The sequence below is a fragment of the Amborella trichopoda genome, chromosome 3, assembly GCF_054954075.1.
Source record: "Amborella trichopoda isolate Santa Cruz 75 chromosome 3, AtrichopodaSantaCruz75HAP2 v2.0, whole genome shotgun sequence".
Taxonomy (NCBI): domain Eukaryota; kingdom Viridiplantae; phylum Streptophyta; class Magnoliopsida; order Amborellales; family Amborellaceae; genus Amborella; species Amborella trichopoda.
In genome coordinates this window covers 29,447,327-29,460,849 of record NC_142338.1, presented here as the reverse complement: position 1 = coordinate 29,460,849, position 13,523 = coordinate 29,447,327, and the positions used below count along the sequence as shown (strand labels likewise).

The window sequence follows — 13,523 nt, the reverse complement described above, 5'->3', positions numbered from 1 at the left end:
ATTATAATTTGTATGTTATAAAAGATATATAATATTATAACATATAATTAATGTATTGCATATAATATTATAAGAATAATGATCCTATGAGACCCTCTCACACCCATGTGTGCAGGACCCCAAAGGATCACTAATAAATTTGACACAGATATCTAGAAAAGTTATCACATGGGTGTAGGATTTGACTTTTCTAGAGATCTATGCTAAATTTAACGGTGATCCTTTGGGGTCTTGCACACATGGGTGTGGGAGCGTCTCATAAGATCATTACTCATATTATAATATATAATTAATATATTATATATAATAATTAATATATAATAATATTAATATGCTATAATATGATGATATTTTAATATATAATAAATATAATTAACATTAATTATTGATAATTATAATAATAATTATTGCAATACGTTATTATATTATGATATTTTAATATATATATATATATATAATAAAATATACACAAATATGATATTTTAATATATATTAATTAATATATAATAAATATAATTATATGTAATAATTATATAAATAATTATATAACAATATAATTATATGCACTAATTATATAAATAATTATATAGTAATAAAATAATATGTATATTATATACAATCTATATTTATTATATTACATATAATATATAAATATATGATATTGTACATATTATATATATTTATAAATAATTAGCATACATAATAAAATATATAATAACTAATATATAATAAATATAAACAACATTAGTTATATGTAATAATTATAAACATATATCTGTTGTAACATACAAATTACTTATATATAATGATATATAAGTAATTATAATTATAATATATAATTAACATACATTATATGCAATAATTAATGCCTATTTATTATATAATATTTCTAGAAGTCTCCAGGCATTCCAAACAATGGACAGACATCTTTCAGGTTTCTTACCAAATGTTATCGAAATAGCAGACACATATGTTCTAGGAGATGCCAATTCCATGAGAGGCATCTCCCTAGGATACCTATTTCCAAGGAACCAAACACGAGGCAGGATCTGTTCCTAAGGGAGAATTTGTTAACTAAATCTAGTAAAGCTAGCCTTTCAAGTGAGGTTTTTGGGATTTTGAATAAGAATAGATCTTTTCCTAAGGGAGGACTTATTCCTAAGGGAGAATTTGTGGACTAAATCTAGTAAATCTAGCCTTTCGAGGATGTTGGGTGAAAAAGAAAATGAAACCCTAAAACAGAAAAGAACAATAGGGTTTCAAAGATATCTAAGGTATTGAAGAAGATATTTAGACTGATAGAAGATCAGAGGTGTTAGAGAGAAAATTAGAGTTTAATAGAAGAGGAGATACAACGTTTTGTTAGGGTTCTAGTGGAGAAGAATGACTACTATTTACCAAGAGAAGTCTGAAGAAAGTGGCTGCTGTTCACGAAGAGAAAATTGGAAAAGACAGTAGCAAAAGATCCTTGAAGCGCCTTAAAGATCTAGTATTTTTCAAACAAGCCTTGATACCATGATAGATAAAGTTCGTCTTGGAGAGAAAGAGATAAACAACAAGAGAGAGATGAGTGCGTGAAATCCCCCTTGAGATCTGACTTTGGGGTGCATGCATCTCTTATTAAGTTTGTGTGTGTGTATACATTGTATGATTAGCCCTTGACTATGAAGATTATGGCATCATGGTACAAAACATAATATAAAATGCCTACAGTATACATTATACATTTCAATACATATTCTTAACACTTTTTCGCAGTTGGCGACCATCGGAACTCTTCTCTTTTCCAGTACTCCATTAAGTGTGCTGCAATGGTGATCAAATATTTGATAAGACACCAATAAAATGAGGACAGTCCATGGAAACTCCGCACCTCATGGGCGTTTTGGCCATTGGCCAATCTTGGATTGTCTTAACTTTGTTATCATATGCCCTATCACTTGAAGAGATCAATACAAAGCCTAGAAAGACCACGCAACCCGTCATAGCAGCACTGTTTTTTAGATGAATGTAAAGTTTTCAGCTCTAAGTTGATTTGAACTACACTAAAATGATCGACATCTCTAATTCATTTTGGCTAGCACTTTTTGTTTTAGATAAATGTAAAGCTTTTCAGCTCTGAGTTGATTTGAACTACCCTAAAATGATCGACATCTCTATTTGGTTTTGGCTAGCACTTTTTGTTTTAGATAAATGTAAAGCTTTTCAGCTCTAAGTTCATTTGAACTACCGTAAAATGATCGACATCTCTTTTTGTTTTCGGCTATAAACAAGGATGTCATCAAAATAAACAAAAACAAACTAATCAATGAGGGGTCAAAGCACTTGGTTCATTTCTCGCATATCGTACTAGAGGCATTGGTGAGGCCGAATAGCATGACTAGCAAGCATTTTGAACACTGTTTTCCACTCATCACCATATTTGTTTCGGATTTGGTGGTATCCACTTCTTAGGTTAATTTTGGATAATACTCGGGTGCCTCCCAACATGTCTAGAATGTCATCAAGCCTCGGGATTGGGAAGGGGCATTTGATGGTGATGGTGCAGCGATCAATGCACATCGCCACAAACCATCCTTCTTTGAGGTCAATGAGCCCAGCACTACACAAGGACTCATGCTTTCTCGAATGAACTCCTTTTTTAGTAAGTCCGCGATTTGCCAATACAGCTCCTCATGCTCTTTTGGGCTCATGGGATACTGAGCCTTGTCTGGCAAGCTTGCTTCCAAAATCAAGTCTATGTGATGCAGAATATCCCTTAGAGGAGGAAGTACTCTTGGAACATCATCAAGGGAGATGTCCTAGAATTCCTCTATAAGGGGTTTCAACTCACAAGGCATACTTGTGGAGCAAGTTAGTGCGCTCAACTTGCTCTTTAGCCACCAAAGTGAACATAGCTCCACTCCCATTGCATTTCTCCATAAGTTTAGACAATGTGAGAAATCTGCTGCCCTACTCTCGGACAGATTTGCGACCACCTTCCTTCTTGCTATGCAGGAGTACGACCTCCATATTACCCATTTTGGAATTTGTATGTGTTCGGACGACCATAGGCGTGATACGCCCATCGAACTGCTATGGCCTTCTGAGAAGTATGTGATATACGCCCATACGAATGACACGCACCATAATTGTGATTTCTTTACCCATGGACAAGGAAACAAGGCTTCATTTATTAACTTTCACCTCGTTGCCCTTTTTGAACCATGCTATTCGTAATAGCCTTGGGTCTTGTTCAGTTTTCAACTTGAGCCTGTCCACCATCTCTTGTGAGACAATGTTCTTATAATTGCCACCATCAATAACTGTGGTGCACACCTTGCCACTAGATTTGCAACAGGTTTTGGAAATACTCAATCGTCACCAGTCCTCTCCAAGGTCCGCCTTAGGAGTGGCTAAAGCTCACCAAGCTCTCTCCAACCTCAGGCTAAACTTTTAGCGTGCCAAACCTGGTTTGTCATCATAGATGGGTTCCAACTACCAAGCTGTCCTCCATGAACTCCTCTCCTCCATTATCTTCCGCTAGGTTGACACAGGTGTCAAACCGCCTACCGGGACACTCACTAGATAGGTGACCAATTTGGCCACACTTAAAGCAAGCAATTGGCATGTTAACTAGCCTTATGAGCCTCTCGAGTAGGCTGGCCCTTCTTGGCCATTATGTTGTTCTGTGGAACATCTTCGCTCCTTTGGCATTTCCACTCTCAATTTTGGATTGTCATCCTTGTATGGGCCACGAGGTTCTACACACCTCTTTGCTTCGGCCAAGTTTAGCTTCGACTCTCAATGCCAATTGGTAAGTGTTGTCGATCCTTCATAAGCGATGCATCTCCACCTCATCACAAATTGACAAGCGCAATCCACCAACATACCTCAAAACAAGTTGTTCCTCTATTTCTTGGATGTCATTGCACATTGTAAGTTTGCAAAATTGTTCGGATTACTCAGACACACTTCTGCCCTCTTGACGAAGACTATTAGATTGGGAGAAACATACCTACTTGTAATCGACGGGTAAGAACGTTTCCTTCATCTTGGACTTCATCTTCTCCCAGTACGGGACCTAGGCCTTCCCTTTCCAAAGGCGAAGCTACTGAACTTTATCCCACCGTGCTGCAGTATACCCTCGAAGTCTCGTCACCATGAGCCTGACATGAAGCTCCTCCAGTGTCTCCTTGTAATCGAAGAACTTCTCAATGGCACTCAACCAATCAAGAACCCATTGAGGTGTACAGACCATGGAACTCCGGCAAATCAATTTTGATGGAGTTAATATCAAACCTAATGCTGGTTTCCCTAATTTCCTTGCGTTGTCATCTGTTAGTGAAGGGATTAACATCGGACTCATCACTTGAAGAGCCACGGCTTCTTCTTGGCAGCTCGGGTCAAATTGTCAACTGTTCAACTTGTCGCCACAGTTCCATCAACTCATCATCTCTTGCGTTGTTCGTCATATCGTTTTTGCATCCTCCTATACCTCTAGGTCTCATCGCCACCATGAAGGAAGACTATACTAGGAAAAGAAGAGATTGTACCCCAAGCCTGGACTCAAGGTCTGATACCAAATGGAGAGGGAAGACTAAACAGCAGTTAGGAGAAAGAACAATCAAGAAAGGGAGGAGGAGAAGTACAGAACATGCAGTAGAATGTTGCTCAACCACAAAAGTCAAATTTGAACTATTCTGAAATTCTAAAATGAGTATTACGTTATGTCAAAGCTTGGCATGCCATTCCTTTTATAATCGAGTTTTTTCTTTTCCAAGAAAAATATTAAAAACCCAGCACCATTCCCATAAAATATCAGGAAATTTCCTAAACATCCCTACAACTCCCTAGATGCCCGTACAACTTCCTAGGCAAGTTACGAGCCCTATCAACTCCCAACAAAAACTTCCAACCTATTTAGTTCTTACATTGTTTCCCACATTTCACCGTCGTCTATGCATTAACTCTCTTTGGGACTTTCTTTACAATTAAATGACATAGATACTAGTAGTCCATGCTGGAAATTACAGGCCCTCATGCTGATGGACTTGCGGGACCCCATCAACTGCCCACACCTAAGATTGTGGGGCCCACATGGTACCTACATCATATATGGAAAGCATTGAGGAAAATAAGCCAAACTTCCAATAAGATGAGAGAGTCACAATGCACCTTAATGAATAACGGAATCAGTAGGTCTTACATATATATGAATTTGGGCACAATGACTGGACTGTCTTACAACTAATGACGACCAAGATAAATATATAATACAAACATGCCCTCATATGATGCACAATGGATTATCATCCTCTATATTACAAGTACAATTATCAAATAATACAATGAACAAAACCAAATCTTGCCTTAGAAACTATGTCATACCATTTGCGATCTGCTCTCCACGTCTTTACAAAATCGAACAACCAAGTCTGAATCCTGCAAAAAAGAACTTATAGCACAGTAATTTGAACATTCAATTTTCTCAATGACTTCCCAGCAAAAAGAAGTCATAACAGTGTATAATTCATGCATCATAAATGGAATTAATTATCAAGTGAGCAAAACCTTCTGCATAATTGCAGCTTGATGGGGAATGTCAATGTCGTATGCAAAACCAATAGCCCATATTATCCATGTTTATATGCTTAATGTCATGTTTAATCATAACATACACATATATCTTACCACATTCAAGTTTGTATTAACATATGTAATTGCCCTTAGAAGACCTAACTTCTCAAAAATCGTTCATTTATCACAATCTTAACAAAGGGGAGAGACCAAAACAAAGGAAAACAATAACTACCGGGATTCCCAATGATGTTCACTGAAATAAAGAATGGTTGAGAGGCCCCATAATATTGAAAGGAATATGGCGTCCATTAGGAAGAATCTATTCCAACAACAAACCACCTTACTGTGACACCAAGAATGGGGACCAATTGCAACCAATGTAAATAGACATCCAATGATGTATAGTAGCATTTTGCCACTAATGTTGGCTAAATTATCAAGACCAGCAGTAAGTTGAAGTGATATATGCTCTGAATCAAAGGGGAAGCTACTGGACTCAAAATTAATCACAAAACAAGTTCTGTGCGCCAGGGAGGGCAATGACTTCTTTAATTATGGAAATTGAATGCCACCAATTTTCAATGATTACATCCAATTACTGAAAAAGTGACATGAAAATACATGTGCATTTCCAATGCCAATTGTTCCTTGTATGAGGCCTGACATAGGTAAAATAACAAGGATTCAAAAGAAGATGTGTTACCTTTTGACTGTATTCGAAAGGAAAACCAATCCATTCAGTCTGAACAACAGCTCAATTTGCAACATTGAAGTCAAAGAAATAAAATAAAAATGACGATTGTGATAAACTTAAAATTAAAGAATTTGCCATAGAAAAATAAGTATAAGCTGACAAAATATTAGCAAATAGGATACAAAATCATAAATGTAGCTACTGTTATCAATGACATAGCAATTGGAACTTGGCACTGCAATTGAATCAACCGAAGATACCAGCCAAACCACTGCAAACAACCAACAATTTGTGAGTAAATTTGTGTGGTGCAGAAATCTCGAAATAATAAAATATAAATAAACCTGGTGTATGTTATGCACGAACATATGTATGCCAAGGCAAATTTATAAACTTATAGTTGCACATGTATCAAAGGTGCTTTACGCTCACCAATTAGCGTGGAGCAGAAAAAAAGACTGAGATGATACATAGCCATGTTGCTTCACGGATGGAGCAAACCTGCCAAAAATATTTTAAAATGCAAATTGTCAACATTTCTCCATGATCGGAGACAGCTCTTTTCATCGCTTTTTTTTTTTTTCACGGGCTTGATTGCACCATAGTTGATAATTGAAGATTAAAGATCCAAAGTCAGTGAGCGTGAAAGTTCAACAAACAAAAGATCCATCCAACAAGACTAGGTACTTGTTGCCTATGGTACTGCAGGAACTCAACACGTATATGTTCAGCATTAATCGAGTGATAAGCAAGATCCAATTCAACTTAAAGATAAAGTATGTTGCCTATGGTACTGCAGGTACTCAACACGTGAATGGAAGAACCATGTATAACTCATACAACAATTGCACCATGCATTGTAATTCAAAAAACAGTCATGAAATTTAGTATACCCATGATTGAGTGAAAAGATAAACGAATTTTGGAATACCCATGCATGTTTAACATTAAACATATTGTTCAATGACAATCATCATGTGCATAGTTTGAATACTTGTCTATTTACAACTTTTTTGTGTAATTTCAGTAATGAAACATGCATGGTTATTCTAAAAAAAAAGTTGAAAGAAAAAAGGACAAAAACTCTTTCTTCCATACTTTTGGATGTCAGAAGTTTTATTTGGCCATGACTAAAGAGGTAACTCAACAAAAACATTAAAAAAAAATTATTTTTTTTTTTGGGTAAGTCACTGGGGGAGAAGGCCCCCTACCCAATTTTCATCAATAATACAGGAAACTACAGCTCATATTTTTACAGCCATTGAATAGGGAAGTTGTGCCATCACGAAGTAATGAAAGAGAAAGAAAATCCGGCGGTCTAGATCACCAAACAGTGGAATCTGAGAAAGCGGTGACATTCAAACATATTTCTCGAACAAATAAACGATTTTCTCCAATGAAACCCATACTTTTCTCTAAATAAATAATATCTTCGGATTGATACACTATATCCGAAATATGATATCTACAGATAAACTACCCAAAAAAATAGACAATGATAAAAAATCCAAATAACATCTCTCATAACAGATGTAGTGATAACGAACGTCAATGTCCTACATCATGCCATGAAATACAAGATAAAAAAACAAGAATGATGCTAATATTAACTCCATAGATACATGAGCAAATTGTAACCCTGATCTCCCAGGAAAACCCAAAGTTCAATTATTTCCCAAATAGTTGGGAAAAGGCTCCGATGATGATGACGTAGCATGGGTTTCTACTCTCCAACTAGACAAGATTTTGGACACAATGCATTGATTCTCATATCGCTAAGAAACAAGATAATCACCTGGAAAACTCATTTTGTAGCGCACATTTCAATAGGGGAGACTATTACCCAACTATAACATACGCCATCAAAACCCATTACAGTTTTCTGATTTAATGATAAAGAGAATAATTATCCTCCACTTGTAAGAAACAATGGTATTCCTTGGAAATATACTAAAAAAATGTGTTACCTTTCCATTTTTGTGACCATTTTGACCAAATTGAAATGCAAGAACCGGATGAGAATTTTCGTTTAGAAGAAAAATGCACAAAATAGTCATTATTGGCCATGTTTAATCGGATTTTGAGCAATTTAATTATCTAAAAATCTATAAATTTGAATAATCAAGAAAAATACCTGGAAGAGAGCTCAAGAGTGCCTTTCGGAAGGCCCGGGAAAACGAGAGTCTGAAGCGCCCCCCTGCGATGTTTTGGGACCCTTATTCCGTTTTATAATAACAAAACAAGTAGACAATGCTGCCTTGGGAGCATACTGTGCATCTACTCCCTTAGCCACAAGACCTAGAATTCTTTCGGTTCGAAATTTTGGAACAGATGATTATTTTCAAATGAAAAAATTGAATATTGATTTTTCTACCTTTTAGATCCCGCCCTTCAAAAAATAGATAATCCTTATTCAAACATTAGTTTATTTTTTCCAAGGAAAATGTTTTCATAGGGTTGCAACACTATTGGAATAAGTAAAGTCTCACTTCAAACTTGACAAAAAAAATTGCAATTCTAGTGTCATAGAATCTTTCAATCAATCACTTCGGCCTTGAGCATTATGGTTGTGAAAAATTAGGATTTCAAACCCTAAAAATAGTGTATATATTATAACACATTATCTAGGTCGTCTATTTCGATCTACAAATAAGTATTCACATATCATACCCCATAGAATGAATATAGCAGAGATGAGAATATTGATATGGATGAGTGGCAAGACAAGAAGGGGCGGAATTCGAAATGAGTATATTCGATAAAATTTAGGGGTAACACCAATAGGGGATAAGATAAGAGATAGTAGACTTGGTGGGTTGGGCATGTATGGTGCAGACCCAGTATAGCACTTGTTAGGAAGTGTGAGTTAGTTCTAGTAAAAGGCTAGAAAAGAGTTAGGGGTAGGGCTAAAATGACATAGCTAGAATTATTGAGAAAAGATATGAGGACTTATGGGTATGTTCCTAATAGGACAGAATGGTGGACCAAGATTCATATAGCATACCTAAATTATTTGGAAAAAAGTTTTGACGATGAGATTCGCAAGATCTGTGCATTTTTTTAGCTTCAATTTTTATTTTTGGTATTGGAAATTGAGTATAAAGCTATTATAGAGATTTTCGATGCCCAAAGTGTTTTTTGAATTAGGATAAGAGGTGAAGCTTTACATTGTTTTCATAAAGCCTAGGCCTTAGAGAAAAAACATCTTTTTTTCTAATACCAAAAAATTTGCTACTCCCAAGAGAATATACTATTCATTTACTCCCTTGAGTAAAACTTACACCACCAATATCTTTTAGATCTCAAATTTTGGGATGTGATCTCCAATAACTGCAACCAACCTCAAAGGAAAACAAAAAAGAAAAAAGAAGGTCTCACTATTTATGTGCCTAAAAAAGGGCATCTTTGGATTTGCACTAGAACCATCTAATTTTTTGAAGGAATGAGATCTCAAGAACTAAAATCCAATTTTTTTATTTTGAAAATAATCATCTAGTTATAGTTATAATTAAGATGGATCCAAAATTTCAAATAAAACAACATCTGTAAATTAGAATTTTTGCTTGAGGGATTAAATTTATTAGATACTCACTATATGCACTCCTTGACGGTTCAATTACGAAATTTCCTTTTGTTAATTTTATTGGATTGAAGAGGTCAAATCTACAAAATTTGATGTCCAAAAATTACTATTATATTCGAGAAGGGTCTGGGGTCGTAATGGTAGCACCCCACATCCTAGTCACCCTATCGAGGTTTTCATTTCTACCACTAACATCACCCCACTCATACTTTCAAAAAGGTAACTCCTAATTTACTTGAAAAAATAAGCAGGCTGTCTCCCCCACTGAATTACCCAAAACTAAAAGTACTCTTTTATTCGACTTTTCCTAAGGCATTAAAGGGACAAAATGCTCCCGCATGACTATAAAATCTTTTGGGGGGCGGGGGTGGGGGATCAGCTGTAGAGAGAGCTATTCCCTTGCATAGAACTGCGACGGCATGCAGTGCAGTTGTGCAACACACAAACAGAAACGCAAGTCGGGCGGCGCAGCCCACCGTCCCCTCTCAGTCTCTCTCATGAGAATCCCACCTCTTGTCTGCGGAAAACACGACCATTTCCTGCGTAACTCCACTTTCAGCTTTGAGAGCTGCAGAGCCAGAGAAAGCCACATTCTCTCATTCCTCTCTCTCTGCAAATCTCCACCCCAATTAATCCAAACCCACGCTTACATCATCAAAACGGGCTTTGAGCAGCACCCCTTTGTTGCCGCCAAACTCCTCGAAGCGACTGGAATTTTAGGTGACACCAACCATGCGTCCCTTATTTTTAACAATCTAAAGCAACCCAACGTCATACTTTGGAATATCCTCATCAAGTTACTTTCTCACTCTAGCAGGTTCCAAGCAATATCTTACTTCATTGCAATGCGCAGAAAAGGTTTCAAGCCAGATAGTTACACATATACCTCGTGTGTTCAGGCATGTTCACGCTTTGAAGAGCTTAATTTGGGCAAATCTCTTCATGGGCAGGCCTTAAAATCAGAGGAAATCAAGCTTGATTTGGTTTTGCAAACTGCTTTGTTGGATATGTATGCAACTTGTCGTCAGCTGGATAGTGCAAGGCAAGTCTTTGATGAAATGGTAGAGAGAGATTTAGTTTCTCAAACTGCATTGATTAGCGGATATGCGAAGTGGGGCATGATGAATGAGGCTAAGCAGTTGTTTGATGAGATGCCTGAAAGAAACGTGGTTTCTTGGACCACCATGATAGGTGGGTACTCTCAAAGCAAAAGGCCAAATGAAGCTCTTCGATTGTTTCAAGAGATGAAATCAGTAGGGGTTCAGCCTAATGAATACACGATGGTTTGTGTGCTTTCGGCTTGCGCAAGCTTAGGAACGATCGATATCGGAAAGGATGTACACAATGGCTTGAGGAGAGCTGGAATTCAACTGAACGCATATGTGGGTACTGCACTGATAGACATGTATGCTAAATGTGGGTGCATTGAGAGTGCAATTAGGGTCTTTAATGGCTTGCCCAAAGAATTTGTCTTCATTTGGAATGCGCTGATCTCAGGGTTAGCCATACATGGGCTTGGAGAGGATGCTCTAATGGCCTTTGGTGATATGAAAAGGGCCAAGGTCTTGCCTGATGAGATCACATTTGTAGGGGTACTATGTGCATGTAGCCATTCAGGATTAGTTGACGAAGGCCTATTGTGTTTTGATATCATGGTTAATGAGTATGGGGTCGAGCCGCAAATTGAGCATTATGGTTGCATAATTGACCTTCTTGGTAGGGCAGGTAGGCTCAATGAGGCAATGGAGATGATAGAAAAGATGAGTGTTTCACCAAATGCTATTATTTGGAGAGCAATGCTGAGTTCTTGTAGGGTCCATGGAGATCTAACTCTAGGTAAGCTTTCGCTTGAGAGATTGCTTGAGCTAGAGCCTGAATGTAGTGGGAATTATGTGCTCTTATCAAATATCTATGCTCGGATAGGGCGGTGGGAAGATGTAGATGAGGTAAGGAAGATGATGAGTGAGAGGGGTGTCAGGAAATTGCCAGGATGGAGCTCGATTGAGTGTGAACATGTTGTTCATGAGTTTGTAGCTGGCGATAGGTCACACACCATGTCTGAGGAAATCTATGTGAAGTTGATCGAGATCTCTAAAAAATTGAAGTTAGAAGGGCACTTGGCAAATACCATGACAGTGTTGCATGACATTGAAGAAGAAGAAAAGGAAAGCTCTCTTGATTATCATAGTGAGAGGCTAGCCATTGCTTTTGGGCTCTTGAAGCTTGGCCTTGATGAGCCTATAAGGGTGGTGAAGAACCTTCGTGTGTGTGCAGATTGTCATGAATGGACAAAGCTTATATCCAAAATCTATCACAAAGATATTTTAGTTAGGGATCGTGTTCGGTTTCACCATTTCAACGATGGTTTTTGTTCATGTAAGGACTATTGGTGAGTCCATCTTTTGATTCAAATGTGGCATCACAGCAAGCAAGTCAACAAGGCGTCAAGGAATTTTTGCAGAAAGTGGCAATGGATCGAAGTAAGCAAAAAGAGGCAAAGTCGAGCATGTGTTATGGTGTGAGAAGAGTCATTACAACTTTGGATTTAGATGCCAATATCTGAGAGGAAGGATGAGAGGGTATTATTTTGCTCATGAAATGGGAATAGCACAGAAGAACAAGTTGGAAATGAGAAGTGTTCACATTGTAACAATATTGATGGACATAATCACATAATTATTGTAATTTGTAAATTACAATCTCAATATTATTTTTGTTGATTGTTGTAACCACCCAAAAATGCCAGCTCTCTGGCCACCATTTTGTTGTTTGTTTAAAGAAAATACTGGGTTAAGTCCGTCAATATATAAATTATGGGACTCTTTTTCTTCTTAAATCTTAAGTTCTTAATTTATCTATATGGGCTGAATGTTCGACCAGTGTGATCTTTACTGAGGATTTTATTTTTTTCTCACTACTTTTCTATTCTTTTCTTTGGCAAAGATCACTTGTAAGTAGTCTTATTATAATAACTTTTGTTTCAAATAAAATAAAAATTTACCAATCCAGGATCTTAATAACTTTGATGCCAATGAACCAATTTTCTTTAATCAAAGAAAATAAACTCAAATCTTGTGCTTGAGAATATAAAGACTATACAATTAAATATGCAAGAAACAAAAAGAATGTTGGAGATTACTTCAACCGGACTTATTATACCCCACACCAAGTCACCACCATCCGATGGCACGGGATCGAAGGTCTTCATTCAATCTCAATCGGGAAAGCTATTTTCAGCCAAGCTCTTCAATGGAACCCTTATGCTCACGCTAGATTCTTGTGATCAATCCCCAAAATATTAAGACAAAAACTCTCCCTTCTTTATTTTTCTTAATCCCTATGACTTTGAACAAAATTGGGAGAGATGCGATTTTTTAATTCCCCTTCGAATGAGAGACGCACTCCTGGAGAGAGAGTAGAGTAGATATTGGGGAGAGAAATAAGAGAGAGAGAGAGTTTATCTCTACGTGGGGTATGCCCATTAAGAGAGAGAAGAGGTATAGGTGGGGCGTGAGGTATTTGCTAGAGAGGGATGGGAGAAGTGAGAGGGGCGTGCCCCTTATGAAGAGAGATATGAGAGAAGTGGAGAGTGATTAGAATGAAGCGGGATTACCCCTTTTTATAGAGAATTGAGTTAGGGTTTTCATTAGTTGTCTCACAAGATTCAATCTGAACTGTCGATCA

At 37.0% G+C, this 13,523-nt stretch overlaps 2 protein-coding genes across 15 annotated transcripts in view; one reads left to right on the top strand and one right to left on the bottom strand.

Annotated features, from left to right (window-relative positions):
* Positions 1 to 8,459, bottom strand: part of LOC18430636 (G-protein coupled receptor) — a 66,607-nt gene extending 58,148 nt beyond the window's left edge. For 11 of the 14 annotated variants that reach the window (XR_016051050.1, XR_016051048.1, XR_016051051.1 and 8 more), the window contains exons 1-5: positions 8,391 to 8,459; positions 6,689 to 6,757; positions 6,439 to 6,527; positions 6,266 to 6,304; positions 5,371 to 5,424 (exon numbers count right to left, since the gene is read on the bottom strand). Coding sequence is in view for 3 of the 14 variants with exons in the window: in XM_011623751.3 (XP_011622053.1) it covers positions 5,371 to 5,424; positions 6,266 to 6,304; positions 6,439 to 6,527; positions 6,689 to 6,734 (228 nt within the window). In the remaining 11 variants the exon portion in view is untranslated. Of the gene's footprint in view, positions 1 to 5,370; positions 5,425 to 6,265; positions 6,316 to 6,438; positions 6,528 to 6,688; positions 6,758 to 8,390 lie in introns of all 14 variants that reach the window. The other 3 variants (XR_016051057.1, XR_016051056.1, XM_020665106.2) reach the window with 1 other exon arrangement.
* Positions 8,460 to 10,188: 1,729 nt separating this feature from the next.
* Positions 10,189 to 12,675, top strand: LOC105420359 (pentatricopeptide repeat-containing protein ELI1, chloroplastic). Its single transcript, XM_020665113.2, has one exon. The coding sequence runs from the start codon at positions 10,259 to 10,261 to the stop codon at positions 12,230 to 12,232; it is 1,974 nt and encodes a 657-aa protein (XP_020520772.1). The 5' UTR covers positions 10,189 to 10,258; the 3' UTR covers positions 12,233 to 12,675.
* Positions 12,676 to 13,523: the final 848 nt, after the last annotated feature.

What these genes read in the sequence shown, in the direction of transcription:
- LOC105420359 (XM_020665113.2), top strand. Translation starts at nt 10,259, where the DNA reads ATGCAGTGCAGTTGTGCAACACACAAACAGAAACGCAAGTCGGGCGGC.